At 44.9% G+C, this 21241-nt stretch overlaps 1 protein-coding gene across 2 annotated transcripts in view; it reads right to left on the bottom strand.

Moving 5' to 3' along the window:
* Positions 1 to 21241, bottom strand: part of MTUS2 (microtubule associated scaffold protein 2) — a 596801-nt gene that overhangs the window by 22979 nt on the left and 552581 nt on the right. For both annotated transcript variants that reach the window (XM_028505192.2, XM_028505195.2), the window contains one exon: positions 3107 to 3321. In XM_028505192.2, the coding sequence (XP_028360993.1) occupies positions 3107 to 3321 (215 nt within the window). The remainder of the gene's footprint in view (positions 1 to 3106; positions 3322 to 21241) is intronic.

Here is a 21241-nt window from a genome sequence, read left to right as displayed (position 1 = left end):
CCACAGTGACTTCAGGGCTAGGAAGACAAGGCCAAAGGGTCTTGGAGGAGTGGGGCCACAAGTCTGATCACTGAATGTCAGGCTCTGTGGCTGAGTATCTTCGGGGAACAGCCAAAGGCAGCCCAGAGGGAGAACTGGAAGGCACTGTGTTTGGGCAAAAAGGGGGAAAGCCTGTGTGTTTCTGGTGACAATCTGTTTCATGTGCCGTGAAATAGGGAAGCTCTGGCAGTTTGGCTTCTATGAATGCAGTTAGTTATGGCGTGAGTGCCAATTCTGATTAAACATTTTATAGTTATACTCTTAAAATAAAAGTCAGACCCTATCTTTAAAGGCACTTAAAAAGGCCAGAGGGCCAGGCCACGCCTCCTGCTCATTCCCCAGGACTGAAGAGCAAGGCTCTGAGTTGAGACACTGCAGTTCCAGGCCCGATGCTTGGCCCTGCTAGCGATTCCGATCCAATTAGTGTGGGGTGAGAATGAGGAGGGATGTTTTGCCACAAGTTCCCCAAGTGATTTCCATGTGTGGGCAGAGGGAGACAGTCTTTGCCCCCCCCCCCCAGGTGAACAAATGGCTGGATTTGTCACGTGGGAGACCCTGTACCACAGTCAGGCCACCCGCAGTGCAGGAGCTCCCAACCTGAGGAGAGCCTGCACTGCCGGTGAGTGTGGGGCCGGTGTGAGGTGAGGGGAGGCTTTCTGGTTAGGCCAGCTGGTTAGGTTGACTTTTAAGCTCACAGAGCATAACTTCTGACAGAGATGTCACTATCCATAAAGTCAGCATTGCCACGTGCAATTGTCCCTATTAGGGCAACTCAAGTGTGGAGAGTCTGCAGGCCTTACCAGTCTCTGTCACAGCCCTGCACTTGAGCCTCCTCCTGCACGAAGCAGATGAGCACTGATTCTACTGGAAATTAAACTGCAGCTGCTATACCTGCCTTTTCTCCCTCATCGCCGTATGCCCTCTGCCTCAAGCCATCAGTCAATATTCAGCAGCAGGAGCAAAATCAGGGGCCTGAATAATCCACAGATTTAAATCACCCCCCACCCCAGACCAGTGGGTATCTATCTATAGGCAAGGTTTACTCAGACCCAAAGCACTCAGATGTTATTTCTAACACAAAGTGTCCCCTACTCTCACAGCTAGATATAAACTCTCAATCCCTAGGCATGTATCTGTGCTTCTCACCCAGTATCATAGTTTCTTGAGCACTTTCTCAGAACCTCCCCTGGCTGTCACCTGAGGCATGGACCAAGCAAGCCCAAGGTTTATAAATCTTGGTACGTCTCGCAGGGACCTGACACGGTGCCTTCTGTACAGTGAGCCTTCCCTAAATGTTCTTGGCATAGGTGAATGGATAAATAGATGAATCACCTTAGACGTCACAAAGGACCAAGAAGAACAGAACTCAGAACCCTCATAAGACACAGCTCTTTTTTAAGTATGCAGAAGTAGCTTCTGTAACTCATTCTCAACATCAGGGCTTTCTTTCCTTCAGTGCTGCTGTGTCCCAGCCTAAAGGCGGGTGAGAGCTCATCTCCCAGCCGCGCTTCTGTACTGACAATGCTGAGGGGGCAATCTGTCCCAGCTGCACCCCACTGATGGAAGGCTCTGCCCAGCAGTGGCCTCAGCTCTGTGGTTTCCATACATGGTACCCACACAGGAGCCTTCACTCCAAGTTCGTTCTCCTGCTCCTCCTTGAGCTGAGGAGGCAAGATGCTGCAGGCTCAGTTTCTGACATTAGCACCAGTGGTAACCTGAGCTGTAACTTCATCTGCTTCCTGGTCTCTAAGTATAAACAACCTCAAGCAGGCAAGTATATCTGGTTTCCACAGGCTTCTAGAAAAGAAGATGCTGAATAAAATAAAATGAATCAGATAAGAGATTTTTCATTACTACAACAGTTCTTATTATCACTCTGAAATTCTCCTGGTGTCCCCCTCAGATTCACAAGACTCTGGGGACCATCACTATCCAGGGCATCTATTTGGAAGCATTCCACGGAGAGCAGCCCAAATGTTCATGATTATGAAGGGCCACCCAGCACTAGTGGGAGATTTAGAGGGCTCTTTGCAAAGGCCAGCTTCCCTTAGGAATATCATAAGCAGACCACGAGAAACAATACAGCGCTTAGAAGTTGTGTACTAAAGCAACAGACCTTGGGGACTTGGAAAAAGGAGAAAAGAACTAGTTTTCATGAAAGCAGTCACCTCTGGCTCTTACCTGTTGTCACCTGACAGTCTCCCTGGTGATTATTCTCCACTTCTTCCAGGTGAATGCTCTCTCTAGTAAGACTACTGGGCTGGCTAGCGCCATTCATGCTTTCATTCAGCAAGTACAGACTGAGGGACTACTCTTGGCAGCCACACTCCGGTACCAAAATTCTAGCTGTAAGCCTGGAGACAACTCCAACTCCATGCTTGAGAGCACGGCTCTGCAGCAGATTGTGTCCAATCCTGGCTTTCCCATGAGCAGCTCTGGGGATTCTCACAAGTTACTTAACCTTCCAGTTTCAGTTTTGTCTCATGTGATTGGGGATAATAACGCTACACACCTTGCAGGGTGATTGTGAGGATTAAATGAGTTAGTACATGTACAGGGTTAACAGCAGTGCCTGGTGCTCAAGTACTAAACATAAGTTTGCCTTATCATCACCCCCTCATGAAATATGCAGTGATAAATAGGATACAAAAATAAGCATTGTAATACATTGGAGAGTGGTAAATGTTGAGGAAAAACCATTGTAGGAAGGGGAACACGAAAGTGTGTATGTGGTAGGGGGAGGAGCTGTAATTTGAGATGAGGAAAAGTCTCACTGAGAAAGAGGCTTTTGAGAAAAGTCTGGAAGGGAGGGAGAGAGGGAGCCATGAAGTGTCTAGAGGGAGAGCATTCCTGGCAGGGGGTGGGAGCATGCCTGGAGGACAAGGAGAGGGAAGTCAGAGGGGCTGGAGGGGAGGAAAGGAGGCAACAGAAGAAAGAAATGAGGTCGGAGAGGGACTTTACAAGAAGCTCACCTAGAAACAGGACTTCTGGCTCAAGTAGTGCTGCTCCTTGTCACCTTCCCCCACATGCCCTAACAGCAGAGGCAGAGCGCAGAGCCCACACTGACCTGCTCCTGATGCTGGCGCTGGATCCGCAGCAGCTGGGCACTGTGCTCCTCCTGAAGCCGTGTCACCTCCACCTGGAACTGCAGCTGCAGCCGGCCCTGCAGGTCCTGGAGCTCGGCCTGCTGCTGCCAGCCCAACTTCCTCACCTCGTCTTCAAACCTCCTCTCCAGATCCTCCTTCTCCTTCTGTAGTTTCTCACACCTGGCTGTGTTGAAGGCTGGGGATAGAACAGCATCTTTGTAAAAACTGGGCAGGAGGCACCAAAAGGTTTGAACACCCACAGGAAGGGCATCCGTGTTAACGTCATAATAGGGACAAGACCCTCTTGCATTGGAGGAGTCTCACAGTTTGTGAAGGGTCTTCCCTTCTACTGCAATGAGCACTGAGGGGAAGCCCAAGGTCACCTGGTGCACAAAGAGCTGTGAAGGCAAATTTGAGCTTTCTGATCTCCAGCTCCATGGCCCTGACACAAGAGCAGGGCTCCTTTGAGGAGCCCAGGGACCACAAGCATCAAAAATATTGGGCATTTGTTCACCAGGCACCCTTCCAGTCTCACCCTGGGTGGGTCAGAGCCCCTGGGGCAGCAGCCCAGGATGCACATTTTTCAGAAGGTCCTTCGTGACTTCTCTACCAGTCAGGGCTTGGGACCTGTGCACTTCTGGGAGCTGAGATGAGACATGGGAGGGAGGCACCAGGTTGGAGGCTGTGCTAGATGGACAGTAGCAGAGATAATATGGGTTTCCTGTCAGGGGCCTGAGGCTGCACAGTAACCTTGCAATATCCCCTTTCATGGGTATGCCACCCTGTCCCTGTCCTGGTTTGTTTCCCAGGTCACCAGAAGGGGATAGCCAATGACAGCAGCTCAGTGATCCACCTCCCTATCTGTGCCTCCCTCCCTGTAGGCGGTGGGCAAGAGCGGACTGATTTTGTCTGCCAGAGCTCTTTCTCAACTGAAAAGGGCTTCCATGAAGGAGAAAAGCATGTTGACAATGTAGTATGTTTGGGTCAAGTGATGCTAATTACACACGTGCATGGCACACATGTCAGGTGCAAGCACACATCATGTTTGGTCCACAAGGACGAGTGCTGCCACTCTCTCTGCTCTGTGAACACACTGGGAGACCTCGTTGCCGACTTTAAAACAGAGTGAGTGGGTACATGGTCTGGTTCATGATAATCCACACCCTAGGGGTGCTTGGTTATGATTAGAAATATACATCCAAGGTAGTTGAACGGCCTTTGAAACACCCTGATCAGAAGTCCCACCCTAAAATAGGTTTCAAAACAAAAGCCATAAAAAAAGACCCAGAAATAGATTTCATAATACTCAAGGGAAGAATCCATCAAGAAGACATAAACATTGTAAACAAATATGCACCCTACATAGGAGCACCCAAATATATAAGGAAAATCTTGGAAGATTTCAAGAAAGACAGCAACACACTTATAGTAGGGGATTTTAACACTCTACTGTCAACAATGGATACATCTTCCAAACAAAATATCAACAAAGATATTGCGGCATTGAACAATGCCCTAGATGAAATAGATTTAACTCATATATAGAGAAGCTTTCACCTCAAACAAGCAAATTACACACTCTTTTCAAATACACATGGAACATTTTCAAAGATAGACCACATGATAGGACACAAAACAAGCCTCAGCAAATTCAAGAAAATTGAAATCATATCAAGCATATTCTCATACTACAAGGGCTTGAAACTAGAAAACAACCTCAAGGAAAAAACTCAAAAAATTTCAACTCATGGACACTGAATAGCATGCTATTAAACAATGAATGAGTTAAGAATGAGATCAAGGAAGAAATAAAAAAGTTTCTGGAAACAAATGAAAATGAACTCACAACAATCCAAAACCTATGGGACACAGCAAAGGCAGTCCTGAGAGGGATGTTAATAGCAATATAGGCCTACTAAAAAATATAGAAACATTTCAAACAAACAGCCTAACCCAACATCTACAAGAACTGGAGGAACAACAACAAAGCCCAGAGTGAGTAGAATAAAGGAAATAATCAAGATCAGAGCAGAATTAAATGACATAGAGACTAAGAAAATAATCTAAAGGAGCAATACATCCAGGAGCTGGTTCTTTGAAAAGATAAAATTGACAAGCCTTTAACCAGACTCATCAAGTAAAAAAGAGAGCAGACCCAAATAAATAAAATCAGAAATGAGAGAGGAGAAATTACATCTGATACCACAGAAATACAAAGGATTGTAAGAAATTATTACAAAGAACTATATGTGAAGATATTTGAAAACCTGGGTGAAATGAATGAATTTCTAGAAACATAAAATTTTCCAAAACTGAATCAAGAAGAAGCAGAATGCCTGCACAGACTGATAACAGCTGGTGAAATCGAAGCAATGATAAAAAAACTCCCGGGACACAAAAGCCCTGGACCAGATGGTTTCACAGGAGAATTTTACAAAGCATTTAAGGAAGAGCTAACCCCTATCCTTCACAGACTATTCCAAAAAACCCAAGAAGAGGGAAGACTCCCAAACTCTTTTTATGAGGCCAGTATCATCCTAATCCCTAAAACAGATACAGACACAGCAAAGAAAGAAAACTATAGGCCAATATCCCTGATGAACATAAATCCCAAAATCCTCATTCAAATATTGGCAAACTGCATCCAGAAATACATTAAAAAGATCGTACACCATGACCAAGTGGGATTCATCCCAGGGATGCAATGGTGATACAATATTTGCAAATAAATAAATCTAATACATCACATAAACAAAAGGAAAGACAAAAATCATATGATCATTCAATAGATGTGGAAAAAGGATTTGATAAGGTACAACACCCATTAATGATAAAAACACTCAGCAAAGTGGGAGTAGAGGGAGCATTCCTCAACACAATAAAGGCCATATATGAGAGAGCTATAGCCAACATCATACTCAATGGGCAAAAAATAAGAGCTTTCCCACTAAGATCAGGAACAAGGCAAGGGTGTCCACTTTTACCACTTCTATTCAACATAGTATTGGAAGTTCTAGACACGGCGATCAGACAAGACAAAGAATTAAAAGGTAATCAAACTGGCAAGGAGGAAGTAAAACTGTCATTATCTGTAGATGACATGATAGTATACATAGAAAACTCTATAGACTCCACCAAAAAGCTATTTGATCTAATAAGTGAGTTTGGCAAAACAGCAGGATACAAAGTCAATACTCAGAAACTGAAGGCATTTTTGTACACCAACATCAAAATATCAGAAACAAATCAGGAAAAAAAATCCATTTGCTATAGAAATAGGAAAAATAAAGTACCCAGGAATAAACCTAACAAAGGAGGTAAAAAAACACCTGTACTCAGAAAACGACACAACACTGAAGAAAGAAATCAAGGAAGACACAAACAAATGGAAGCATATACCATGTTCATGGATTGGAAGAATTAACATCATTATACTGTCCATACTACCCAAAACAATTTATAGATTCAGTGAAATCCCTACTAAAATACCAATGACATATTTCACAGGTATAGAACAAACATTTCAAAATTTTATATGGAACCATGAATGACCCTGAATAGCCTCAGCAATTTTGAGAAAGAAGGACAAAGTAGGAGGGATCATAATATCATAATACCTGGTGTCAAACTATATTACAAGTCTACTGTAATCAAAAGAGCCTGGTACTGGCATAAGAACAGACACATAGATCAATAGAACAGATTAGAGAGTCCAGAAATAAACCCATGACTCTATGGTCAATTAATATTTGACAGCAGGGGCAGGAGCATAAAATGGAGTGAAAATAGCCTCTTCAGCAGATGGTGTTGAAAGATCTGGACATGTACACGCAAAAAAAAATGAAACCCAACCAACTTACACCATACATGAAAATAAACTCAAGATTGATAAAAGACTTAAATATAAGTCATGACACCATACAAGCCCTAGAGGAGAACATAGGAAGGAAAATTTCATTATCCCACACATCAATATTTTCACTGAATATGTCCCCTAGAGTAAGGGACTTAAAGGTAAGAATAAACAAATGGGACTACATCAAATTAAAAAGCTTCTGCACAGCTAAAGAAAACATCAACAAAGTGAAAAAGCAACCAACCGTATGGGCAAATATAGTTGTAAATGATACCTCAGACAAGGGTTTGATCTCCAAAATATACAAAGAATTCACACTACTCCACACCAGGAAGACAAACAATCCAATTTAAAAATGGGCAAAGGACCTGAACAGGCACTTTTCCAAGGAGGACATACAGAGGGCTCAGAGATATATGAAAGGATGCTCAGCATCACTAGCCATCAGAGAGATGCAAATTAAAACCACAGTGAGATACCACCTCACACCAGTCAGAATGGCCATCATAAACAAATCAATAAACAACAAGTGCTGGTGAGGTTGTAGAGAAAAGAGAACCCTAGTGCACTGCTGGTGGGAATGCAGACTGGTGCAGCCACTGTGGAAAACAGTATGGACTTTCCTCAAGAAACGAAAGATGAAACTGCCTTTTGTTCTGGCAATTCCACTGCTGGGATTATAACCTAAGAATCCTGAAATGCCAATTTAAAAGAACCTGTGCACACCAACGTTCATAGCAGTGTTATTTACAATAGCCAAGTGCTGGAAACAGCCTAAGTGCCCATCAGCAAATGAGTGGATCAAAAAACTATGGTATATTTACACATCAGAATACTACGTAGCAGAAAGAAGGAACTCCTCCTACCTTTTGCGACAGCATGGATGGAACTAGAGAATATTATTGTAAGTGAAATAAGGCAGCCATTGAAAGACAAATGCCATATGATCTCACCTATAAGTGGAACCTGATCAATAAAACAAACAAGCAAGCAAGGTAGAACCAGAGACATGGAAATAAAGAATAAACTGACAGTGACTAGAGAGTGGGGAGGGGATAATGGAGGAAAGAAGGGGAAGGGTCGTCAAGGAACATGCACAAAGGACCCGTGGACAAAGACAATGGGGGGGGATTGAATGTGGGAGGTGGGGTTGGGTAGGGCAGGGGAGAGTAAAGGGGGGAAAATGGGGACAAATGTAATAAAACAACAATTTAAAAAATTAAAATTAAAAGAATATTCAAATGTGCAAAAAAAAGTAGTCCTGCCCCAATGAGGAGCTAAGTCTAAGGCTTCTTTGACACATTTGGCTCTAAAAGAGTTGGTTAATTAGCACGAGGGTTGTTTCAAAGTATTTCTCCCCTGGTGAAATGAGTTGTGGGGTGGATGGACAGACGCTTTGCCCTGTGTGGGCAGTGTAACAGCCTAACACTGCCCCCAGGGCCTTTTTGGTCAGTGCCCCAGTGTCCCATGTCCCAGCCTTGCATGAGGGATTCTGGTAACACACTCTGGCAAAGTTGTTAGCAGGATCTGCCACTGTAATCGGGGTGAATCAAGGGGCTGGATGGTCGGTACTGCCCCCACTGAGAGGTAGCCAGTAAGAAGAGGCATTGCCTGCTGAGAATTTCAAAGCCATAACCACAACGACTTGAAAAGCCCTTTGCTTTCCATTGCCCCCTATGCCAACAACTCTAAAGAATGTTAGTGGAAAATACTTCTTAAAATAGTTGCTTGTTGGTCTAAGTTCTAAACAACTGCTACAATTTCTATTGAGGTATTTAGCAATAATTTTTGTACTTAAAAGCACTACAAAGAAAAGTCAGAAGTATGGTACAAGGACATTATTGTACAAATGAGTTTTTACCCCTGAACCATTTGAGAGTAAGATGCTGATTTGTTGTCCCATCAACCCCAAGCCCTTTAGTGTATATTCCCTACCATCAAGGACATTTCCCTACATTAATTACAATACAGTCATTCAGGGAATGTCAGGGAATTCCCTGACATACAGTCATTGTCAGGGAATCAGCCTCGACCCAACAGCACCACCCAATGCCCAGATCTGGTTAAGTCTCACCAATTGTCCCAATAGTGTCCTTTGCAGAAAAAAGACCCAGTTCTGAATCATGAGTTGCATTTAGCTGTCCTGTCTCCTTATTCTCCTTTTATCAAGGACCATTCTTCAGCTTTTCCTTGAATTTCAGGTTCTAGACATTTTTAAAAATGACAGGCCAATTATTTTATAGTAGCTGTGCCGAATCTTTTGGGAACCAGGGACCAGTTTCATGGAGGACAATTTTTCCACGGATGGGGTAGATGGGACAGTTGCAGGACAATTCAAGTGTATTACATTCAAGCTCACCGCCTGCAGTACAGCCCAAACTGGTACTGGTCTGTGGCCTGGAGGTTGGGGACCCCTGTTTTATAGAATATCTCTCAATTTCTTGTGCCTGATGTTTCCTCATTATTAGATTCAGGTCATGCATGTTTGGCAGAAATGTCAAAGGAGTGATGCTGTGAGTGTTCTTTTCATTTGAATATTAGTAAATTTGAATAATCTTTAAAATGGAAATGTCTTCTTTTTAATTGTTTATGTCTGGAAAATCATGCTTAAATAACCATCATTTTTACAAGATTGTACTGAAAATGATTTTGTGGTATAGAAGAGAGAGTGTTACAAATGGTCTGGCTTGGTTATCAAATGTGTTAGGTATACTACTGAATGTAGACATTATTGTCACATCTTTTAGGTGAGGGACAGATTGCTGGACTGCACTGGGCTTCCCACCACAGGTAGCATAACAGCATTTTGCTGGCTTGCTAATAAATACAAACGTGACTGGCAGAGTCAGGCTAAGTCTCTCTGGTACCTGGTTGTGAGGTCGTGGTGGGGGAGGTCGGCATCCTCCCCTACCTCTGACCACTGGAGGGGGGCTGCAGTCCCTACCAAAAGAACCCAACAGTATCTAATGGCCAAAGTGGCTCAGGCCTGGTGGCAGAGATATGGAATGCTTGTAGCTCTAGCTTTTCTCAAAGACTATCCAACTAGGGCAAGTTCCTAGAGAGTTCAGCAGGGACTTTAGCAAGGGAAAAGTGCTACCAGGATCCATAGACATGTGTGTGTGTGTGGGGGGGGGGGTGTACATATATTTGAAAGGCGGCATGACCCACCCTCCATATTCACCCTCTGTCTCCCCAAATGACTTTTTTTTTTATTTCCCTGGATGAAAATAGTCATTAAATGGAAACGTTTGCCAATGTGGAAGAGGTGAAACAAAAAACGGCAAAAACACTAAAAGGCATCAAAATCAAGGAGTTCAAAAACTGTTTTGAGCAGTGGGAAAAACATCTCAATGGGGTATTGCATCAAATGGAGAGTACTTTGAAGGTGACTGAAGTTTAAACATGTAAGAATAAATATACAAATTTTTATAAGTAAATTCTGTTTTTGGGTCCCACCCTCATATGTGTACCAGCTTATCCTGGTGTGACTGGACTGCAATATAATAGAACAAAGTCGATTAAAAATAGTGATTAATAGACAGAGACAGAGTCAAATCGAGGCAGACAGAGGAGCAGTAATTGCAGCTAACTGGGGGAAGGCGGAGAGTTGCCGTTCGGACAACAGACGGGGCAACGCCAGGTAATGATGGGGGAGCCCAGGGTAATGAGCTCCGGGGAAGGTTTCCAGGTGTACAGGGCCTTTTCAGAGGACACTTTTGTTTTTGTAATTCGAATGAACTAACTTCATAGTGACCTTTGCCCTGGGTATCATGCACTGGTAGATGGGATCAAAACAAAGCAATGGCAGCAGGGTGAATGCTCGCATTTTCAATAGGTCTGCAGCGCGGTGCCCAGAGGGGAGACACGGAGGGCCAGGACACATGAGAACACATTCTGGTCAGCTCCATTCATGACCAAATACATGTATCGGGAGCAAGACGTGTTTTTATCTAAAAGACTGATAAAAATGAACTATTCTGATAATTCAGAAAGGTATCAAGAAACTGGCATTCAATGAGCCATTCCAGCTGATTCGAAGGGCATGATGTCTTTAAAAACTTCCACGATGCGGGGAGGAAGGTGAAGGGGTGGAGGGATCCAGCAAAAAGGAAAAAGGACTCAGGGACATGGACAACAGAGTGGTGATTGCTGGGGGGAGGAGAGTATAACGGGGTTAAATTGTAATGAAAATAATACAATAAAAAAACTTAAAAATTTAAATGAGAGGGGTGGTGGCATGAGGGTGACAGCTAAATAGTATGAAGTTTCTGTTTGGGGGCAACAAAAATGTTCTAGAATAAACTGAAAGGACAGTTGCACAGGTCTGTGAACACCCGGACAGCCACTGCCCTGTGCACTTTAACTGGGTAAATTGTACATAGGATGTGAACTGTACTTTACAATCTTTACAAAAAAAGAGAAGGAGATTTAAAAAATAAAATGACAGGAAAAATGCCTTAAAAATAGATTTAGATGTTTCTGTAGAAGGAACGGTTATATTATGTTTTAAAATTGCATAACAATGGGGAAAATATATGATGGCAAAATAAAACAAAAATGAATACCCTACCACTATGCTGTTTTGCACACACACATCACATGGAATCTTACATGGAATAAAACAGAGAAAAATGTTTAAAAAATGGATAGAAGCAAATCAGTTACACTGGCAAAAAAAATTAAATGACACAGAAGTTTTAATGCAACAATTTCACAAGTGCACACAAAACTTTGGTTAAGGATTACTACAGCATGATTTACTTTAGGGAACTATCGGGGAACTAGTCAAATAAGTTATAATAAATCCAATGTACAAGGGTGGGCAAAGTAGGTTTACAGTTGTAGTACAAACAATGATAACACAAAAGTAAACCATGTGTTCCATGTACTCACTTTTGCCCACCCTGTGTATTTAGGACAAACCCCATACACAATGCTATAGGCAACCAGTTAAAAAAAAGGAAGTGTTTCTGTGCTATCACGGAATGATACATTGTTAAACAAAAAAGGCAAGATGCAGAACTAGTCTGCTCACATAGTACCGCTTGTAATGGAAATGTATCTATATTTCTGTCTCTCCCCGCTCAGAGGCTTGAGTGCCTCTGTTGCAGGACGCGGTGTCCAGCACACACCTGCAAATAGATGTACCTAATGAACTTCTGCTGCTGACTTGCAAGCATGATGAGTAAAACATGTGCACATTACTACCATCATTGAGGAGAAGATGGGGTTTGGAAAGGCTATGGTGTCTGGTGGTCAGAGACGCTATGCCTCTTCTATCTCACCTGTGCCTTTACCCGTGTGAGGAGCAGGATGGTTCATGGGCTTGGCGCTCTCTCTGTCTGGGGGCTCGGGGACCACCCGTTCCCGTCCTCGAGCTGCCCCAGAACGCACTGCTGCCCTCAGTGAACCAGGAGCAGTGCAGATCTCAGTTTTCTATCTGTCTTCTTGTCTTGGGTAAGTCTTCAAAAATGTATCTATTCAGATATTTGGCAGACAGAGATGAATGGAGGCTAATGTGATAATAGCAGACAACGCCTGGAATCTGTTGTTTTTTTCTTTATTTCTATTCATGTGAAAACATTTGGTCCTTTACCATGAGAGGCCAACACCACAGTAATCAATCCCTAGCACCCAAAATGCTGGGAAAATAATATCTAAAGTAACAGGATTGTGATTGATCAAGAAAATGTAACACTTCCAATTCATGAGCATGAGTTTGGAAAGGAAAAACAGAATTAGAATCTGTTGTATACATTAAATAATTGAGCATATATGTGTATGTGTGTATGAATATTCACAGTGTGTATATATGGTGTTAAAATACCTAAAATAAATTGCAGCTGTATCTAGAACACCCTCAGACATATTCCACGTAACACAAAGCTGCCACTCTACCCCCCTGTGAGTGCCAAGCTCGAGGATGGATCTGGCCCTTGCACAAAGGCAGGCAGTGATTGCTGCGGAGCCATTTGGGAAGCAGGCATAATTTCAACAACAGTTCATAAATCAAGTGAGAGGGGGAAAAATTCAGTGAATAAGATCAAGTTTCTTTAAACAGACACTCCAAATGCCTGGTGAATAATTACAACATTTTATTGGTTTAGCAATGAGGTAGCAAATTTAGTGGTTAATCCACTAGACTTAGGCTGGAGAGAAGGATCTGACCCTATAGCTCACGGATAAAAGCATAAAAAATGATATCATTTGATTTCTATGTCCCAGAGTGTGCTTTAGATATAACACTTATAAAACAAATTAAATGTGATGACATGATATTGTGCATAACCAAGTGGTACTATTATAATAGTCACTGTTAAGAGCTGAATTGTGCCCCCCTCCCTCTGGAATTCCTGTGCTGAAGTGCTAACCCCCAGGACCTTTGGAGAGGACTTTTACAGAGATAATTAAGTTAAAATGAGGTTGTTAGGGTAGATCCTAATCCAGTATGACTGGCATCCTAATAAGAAGAGATTAGGACACAGGTACCTAGAGATGTGAGGTCACAGGGAGAAGATGACCATCTATCTATATGCCAAGGAGAGAGACCTCAGGAGGAACCAACCCAACGACAACTGGATCTCAGATTTTAGCCTCTGGGGTTGTAAGAAAATAAATTTGTGTGGTCTCAGCCTCCCAGCCTGCGGTCTTGTCCCTGTTGTTGCACACTGATGGCAGTGGATCTCACAGTTAGGTAAAAGATTACATTGTTTCTTTAAGAGATGGAAGTAAATAAAAGGACAAGACTTTCAAGGAAAAAAATTAACTTAAAAATTATCGATTATCTCACTGAACAAAGAATGGAATTTCCAATTGCATAATCCCTTCTTAGCTGTTGAAGTCGTGTGAATTCTTTAGACTCTGCTAGGAATTTCCCATGTCTTCCTTCCTTCCTAACATTTTGATGCCTACCTTACATTTTCATGTTGATGCACTATAACTTGTATGCCCTTGTACTGTACTATAAGTTTGTGCTACTTATATGTTGTTTTGTTTATTTTTTTTCATTAGGCTATGTTGCTAGGTGTTAAAGATTATTAACTTTATGCTGTGGGTTTTCTTCCTTTTTTTCTTGTTTTTGCTTTTTGATGCCAGGGATCCTGTAACAAATCAGTTGCCCAGAAGTGCCCTCTAGTGGCAATGTCTTTGTCCAAATTTGTCAGAGCTCAGGGACACACAAGAGGTGAACAGGACTGTCTCCTGAAACTCGCTACCTGGGACCCAGGCCATGCTGCCCCCTGAAGCCCCATTCTTCATTTTTCTTTCCTTAAGACTCTTTTTTTGGATGAAAATGTCAAGAAGGAGGGGCTGAAAATGGATGATAGAGGGATCATGGACCAAGACTAGAAATGGGAGTGAAAGGCCGTCTGGCCAGGCCCGCGCAGCACCTCCAGGGCCCTGTGACCCAATGAGGACTTGCACTGCAAAGGCAACAGCTTGCATTGATAGTGCTTCCTGGGTGCATACCAACTACCTGGCTCACCTTGTCCACTTAGACAGGTATTGTCACCCATTGTTGCCACCCTCCTAGGTGACCAGGAGGTAACCTAGTCTCCATTTGCAAGGAGCTGATGGAGCTGAGGAAGGGTAATTAACTGATCCAAGGCCACCGAGGAGAGGGTCAGGCCCTACAGATCTGGGCTTCACCCGTCATCCACGGATGTTACTGTGGAATATTCCTGTGGTCCACGGTGCCCAGGGAGGGCCTTTCTGGGACTTTTCAATTAATACAAAAAATAGGAAATTTCAGGACTGCTGCATTTTGTCATGTCAACGATTAATGACAAGATTCCATGTCCCATGGTTCATATGCTATGGTCTATTTTACAAAAGTGTCGGAGTCTTAAAAGCTTGAGACCTCGGAAGAGGCTAGTCATTAAATTGCATGCTGTGACGTGGGGGCAGACGCCGTGACGTGGGGAAAGACTGACAGGTGTTTTGCTCCCTGCAGGTGCATAAATGGCTTGTGCAGGGACATGAGATGTGGCCACGGGAAGATAAAGAGTCTTTTCTAGCTGCCAGGAATTCTGAATGATGCATCACGAAACAGAAAGATTTCTTACCATGGTCATGTTTGAAGTGCACGGATATCTTACTTATCTGTGGGCCAAACTTTGGAAACACAGCTCCCAAAATGGATTACAGGAAGTGTCAAGGAAGGGAGACAAGGGCAGAACCAGGAAGGCCAGGCAGGCGGTTGCAGCCCGGCCCCTGGGCCTGGCCTCTGTTCCAGGCTCGCTGGCACGCCGGGGGCATTTTCTCACCTGTGAAAGGAGGAGGGTGGGCACTCTGCTATGGGCTGATCTGTGTTCACCCTAAATTCATATGCTGCATCCTACTCCCCTCCACCTCAGAACGTAACCATGTTTTAGATGAGATCTTTGAAGAGGTAATTAAGTTAAAATGAGAGCTTTAAGCTGGGACTCTAATCCAATATGACTGTGTCCTTATTAGACAAGGAAGAGACAGCAGGGATATGTGTGCTCAGAGGCCACGTGAGGACGCAGGGAGAAGACAGGCATCTGCATGCCAAGGAGAGAGGCCTCAGCAGAAAGCACCTCGCTGGCACCCTGACCCAGACCTCCCATCTCCAGAAGTCTGGGAATACGTTTCCGTTCTAGAAGCCTCCAGTCTGCATAGAGTTACAGCAGCCCCACAGACTGACGCAGGCACTGTGAGTGCCCGCCGCCTCTCTGCTCTACACACCGGGCTCCAAGGACACCAGAACAGTGACCCAGGCCATCCAGAAGGGTTCCTATCCTGTCCACAGTCTTCTCTTGAAGTAGACAGGGAAGGGCATCCCATTTTTTATTATGATTTCTTCCCCAAATGGACCTCCAAAGAGATAAGCTTCACCTACAGGGAAAATGTGCTTTTTGTAAAATCACTCATGCCCCAGTGATGTGAAATATAAATAGTATTATCAGTGCTTGTCATTCATATGTATTCAGTTTAGAATTTTCTTTAACAAACACCATTACCTTGTTTAATCTGCCCAGAAAATTTCAAAGCTGGGTAAAGCGGGTGTCTGTTCTGTGACTTCATGAAGTGGGCAATAGAGGCTCAGAAGGTTAGTCACTTGTCCGAGGAGACACAGCTAGAAGGTGAAACTTGGTAGAGCTCTTTTGAGTAATATGATTCTATTCTGCCTCATGTTTAGGAAGAAGAAAAGCAAAGAAATCTAAGGAAAAACAGATATGGAAATCTCAAATAGTTTAAGTTCCATTTTCATGGTAAATACTTTGTGCCACAACTACGTGTCCTTTAAGACAAAGGATGAGTATTTCAAGAAACGGGTAACAACTGATGCCATGTATGAGTATAACTGTAATGCTTCTGAGTAACTCCCTCCTTGGCTTGGGAGGGGAGAAGCACATGGATGATTTATGGGGTCAAAAGAGGAAAAAGGAAGTGGATTTAAGAGGTGGTTATGATGATATGTTTTGAAAAGAATAGAAAATACTGTCTACAGGAGAACTAATAACTACCGCCCATAAATAGCAAATGGCTTTATGGGGAAATGGTTTGGAATGAGCTTGTTGCTTCCTCTCTTCCACATTGATTTGGGCTTACAGAGTTTTCAAAGCCCAACCTCCACGGCACCAGCTCATTCAACACACTGCCCCTGGACACCCTGAGGGCCCGGCAATGGCTCCACATGGGTGCACTGAGTAGTTACTGCTCTTATGTGTTTTTCTCCTATGAAAATGGCAGCAAAAAGGTGATTCTATTTGTTACAGAAATTGTACTGGTAACATCATTCCCACGTTGAACATTCCTTTTTGAAGGAGTGTTTAATAACTTCTGCTAAACTGTTTAAACAGAAATATAAGTGGAGGTTCTGGACCCCTCCTCACTGTAAAATTGACACCACCGAGTTCTGAACACCGAACTGCTTGACCCTCTCACTGAGCAAGCTTCACAGCGCTGGGTCACACTCCTCAGCACACTGCTGACCTAAACCCTCTGTCCCATTGTTTTCTACCTCAATAAGGAGGCCAAGGGGCTGCTCAATAATAAATGGTAAGGCATTTGAGGGTCGTAGGCTTCAGTGCTGTCATTTCTGCTTTCGGGAAGTAAAAGGTGTGGCCCGAAGTATCTGTGCTCTCCACAGACAGAGGTCTTCCCAGGCCTGTGATTGCTTTTAGTACCAGGGTTTACTGCTTTTAATTTTACACAGCAGTGAAGGATTAATGTTTTCAATCCATAAAACCTCATTTTTTAAAGATGTGCATTTTCCCATGAACACACCCCAGCCTCTCTCCTTAACTTCCAAGTACATCAAATTGATTCCAAGGAACAAAATGGACCACCTCAAATTGTTTCCACCCACGAACTTTAAGGCACAGACTCAGAAGAGGCACAGTCAATAGGCAATCTGCAATAGCCCGAGTATGTTTATGATTGGCAAGGGTATTGTCTAATGCCCTGGACGAACTCCATGCTGCCTTCATCTATGGAATCCTGTCACTTAGCACAAGGCCAGGACCATTTCCATAAAGATGCACTCAGTGCAACAAAGCCAGGCTGTCACTTTCGGTCTTTGAGGAGAGAGGCTGCTGGGACTGCAGCATGGAGAAGCACACTCCTCCCAGAGCACCTGGAGCTTCTGGCTAATGGGTTTTGGTCCTTGCTGTGAGGCACAGTCCATTTAATTGGTAACTGTTTCCTCCTGGGATGTGTCTAGAATAGAATCACTCTGTCCGATGTGGCAGGTTCTCTGTGGAACCCCGCTTCCTGCAACAAGCAAACTAGAATTTATATACAGTCCCTAAAACCAAGTGGACATTTAGAGATATGACCTTCAACTGAAAAATGACAACTCTACAACACAGAGTGCAGCCAGGACTGAATGTGTTCACAGCCTCTGGCTGGCCCAAAGCAGACCCACACTGGGCAGCACCAGTCTGGAAGCTTGTTAGCAATGCAGAATCTCAGGTCCACCCTGGACTCCTTGAATCAGAATCTGCAGATTAACAAGACCCCTCTATGAGAAGACTTGTATAAGAAGCACTGTTCTGAGAGACACGGGGTGTGCTGATGGTGCCTGGAGGGGGTACCCCATTCTGTAGTGGCTCCCTCTCTTCAGGCATGCACCTCTAGGTTGGGGAGGCACTGCCTTCGAGATTAATAATAGAGGAAAAGTTCTTGGTACCTAAAACCTACAAGGATGTCCTTCATCCCCAGTGAGCATTCAGTAAATGTGTGCTGTGGGAGCAGCCTGGCCCAAGACATCTGGACCAGGCGGAAGGCTGTGAGGTGGTCTCAGGACCAGTGTGGGGGTGTTGGGGTGTGTCTGGCTTCATTAGATGGTCAAGGGAAAGGAGGAGTGACTGAGGAATTTTAGAATGTGAGAACAGAAAGAACGGCGAGTTAGAGAAAATAAAATGGAATCCAACTGGGATCCAATGAGAAATCACACTGACCCCTTTACAGGGCAGGAAACAGGGGCCAGACACACAGCCCCCCACCAAGCCAGAACAACAGTGTAAAAGATTCTAGAGGTAGCCTGCCTGGTTAGCAGGTGTGAAACATATAAACAGAGACACTTGCACCTGTGGCATTTCTCAGTACTATAGAGAAAATACCAAGGCAACTGTGTTGCTGGACAGTGTGATGTGAAGGGACGGACTCTTGTGTTGGTTCATTGTCCTGCCTCTCAGTGCTGCTTTGAGACTGTGAAACCCATGTGCGTGGGCACAGTTCCTTCAGCTGGAGACAGAAAGCTCCCCGGTGACACAGACAAGAGGGGTTACACAGCTCTGTCTGTGTAGGGCAGACTTCTGTGGGAGGCATGTAAGTGGTTTTTAAAGTGACTCTGAGCAAATTTGGACCCAGAGAGTGCTGACCAGAGCCTGTGAGGAAAAGAGCCCATGCACACATGGAGCACTGGTTCCACAGGGTCGCAGGCACGCCAGAGGGGCGGTCTGGCTGGCTCACCACGACTGCGGGTGCCCTCATTAGGCAACATCTGGAGGATCGTCAGAATTCCACCTTGCAGCTCTTAAGGCAAGTTACACCATATCTGCAGTTAGGACACTCTGGTTACTTGGAAGAAGAGGTCCTGTCATTCCCACTGCCTTTACACAGGGTGAGTGAGAGCTCCTCCAAGTACTACAGCAAGGGCACGGGCTGTGGTGTGAAACAGCCATAGGCTTGATGCTCCGGTGCAGGGAATTACCCCTGCTAAGCCTCGGTCTCCTCATTTGTAAAATGGGGGTGGCAGCATGACTTACCTTCTGGGGCGAGGAGGTTTCAGCAGGACAATTTGGAGTTAGTGCCTGGCTTCGTGCCTGCCCTTGGTTAATCAGTGAGCATTTGCTGTGGACTGTTTTTGAGGGGGTCCACAGAATCACTGCAGCTTTACAAATGGAACTGTTTCCCACCCTTCCTGAATGCTAAGGTGGGACCCAGCATAAGAAACACAGGTGTCGTGCACTGGTACTCGGTGCTGAGGAGAAAACGAAGCCGCTCTCGCTAAGCATCACTTCCATATAGTTACTGTGCTTCCACCTGCAAGCACATGCTTGTAGTTCGAGGAAACAGTTCCTGGGGAAGGACCTGTGACCACTGTCCTGAGTCTCAGAGACTAGGGAACAGCTGCTTGCATGCAACCCAAGGCCGGAAATAGCTGTGTCCGCCTTATGTCATTGCACAAGGGTGGCCAAAGGCACTCCTTGCCAGCAAAGGCCTGTGTGACGATGAGCACCAGACATCACCAGAATCCCTAGCTGGTTAGAATAGCATTTGTTTGTTTTCTGAAACATAGTCACAGAGAAGCAAGAGGCTATCTATCACTCTAGGTACCAGAAGATGCAAACATTTCTTTCTCTTCACAGATTTCTGGAGAAAGGCCGTGGGCAGAGAGGAGGGACAGCAACTGCATTGCACAGGGTCTGCGACTCTGTGAGCTGGACGCTGTCTGCCTGGGGAGGGTCACTGAACATCACAAAAGCTCTGCGAAGTGGGTGTGATTCCTACTTAATGTTCCCATTTTTCCAAAGAGGAGCCTGAACAGCAGAACCAATTCAGTCCAGATCTGTGGCTTTCTCGAGGTCACACTCATAATGGCCACATGGTCCAGTCTTAAGTAGGCATTGGAATCATGTGTGGGGTGTTAAAGCGCAGACTGCTGGGCTCATCCCAAAGCCTCTGATACAGTGGGTTAGTGTTGGTGGTGCAGCCTGAGAATCTGTGTTTCCAACAAGTTCCCAGGTGCTGCTGCTGCTGCTGGTAGCCCAGGGTTAGGGTTAGGAGAACCACCCCCATAAGCAAAGGCAGATTATCTGAGGATCCTGTCACAGTGCAGGCACTGACTCAAAGATGGGGTGGGCCCGAGCATGTGCATTTAGGACAAGCCCCAGCTGGTCCTCCGACCATCTGAACAGCAAGGCCCCAGTGCTTACGGCTCAGGTTTCAGAGCCCCGCCTCTTCTGCTGTGCAGAAGATCAGCAGCCTTCACCACCTGCATCGCAGCAGAGGGCAGACAGTGTCCATTATTGTTTACAGGACCTGCCCATTGCTGCCACTCTGAATTCTAGGCCTGCCTGTTCATTCTCAGCTGGCTCGAGCACCCAGTGTGACCCTGAGCCTGTATGTGCAGAGTTAACTCTGAGGACGTGCCTTTCTGGAGAGGCTGAGTCCCGGGACACTGCATTTCCTTCAGGGTTCTTGTGCGGGACTTCCCATCCTCCTCACCTTTTGGTTGGAGTCATATCCCCCTGTCCCCCTGCCCCCTGCCATCGTGCCTCCAGGCAGTAAGGAGACTGGCATTGCTCACAGCCGTTCTCTCCTGCCCAAGTCCTTCGTGACTCCACATCATCACCAGACAGATGAGTCCCCTCGTGAGCTCCCCCTGCTGGGATAACTGAGGAAACACGGTTTGGGTATAGAAAAGGGAAATAGAGTGGATGGCAGAGCAGGAATAGAGGCATTTGCACTGCAGTTTTGATGGGAAGAATAAACTGAAGAGAAGTAAATTCAGACCTAAATGCTGAGCCTGTTGGGAGCAGGGAGCTGAGAAACCAGAATGAGGAGCAGTTGGTTGAGAGGTAGGGCTGTCTTGGGAGGAAAGGGTCGCCAACAGGGCCAGTCAGAACACAGGGAACCATTGCCTTTTGGATGGAGAGGCAGGCATTAGAACAAAAGTGCTGTCTCTGAGCAGGCCTGCAGGCAGAGTGCTTACAGGGAGAGCTGACAGGGTTCTGGGACCCGAGAGACCTCTGTTCAAACCCCTGCTGGGCGGCTCATAACCCTGGCG

Source organism: Phyllostomus discolor, chromosome 2 (genome assembly GCF_004126475.2).
Source record: "Phyllostomus discolor isolate MPI-MPIP mPhyDis1 chromosome 2, mPhyDis1.pri.v3, whole genome shotgun sequence".
In the NCBI taxonomy this organism is placed as follows: domain Eukaryota; kingdom Metazoa; phylum Chordata; class Mammalia; order Chiroptera; family Phyllostomidae; genus Phyllostomus; species Phyllostomus discolor.
Note: the sequence above shows the minus strand (reverse complement) of the source record. Positions and strands in the feature narration are given on the sequence as shown.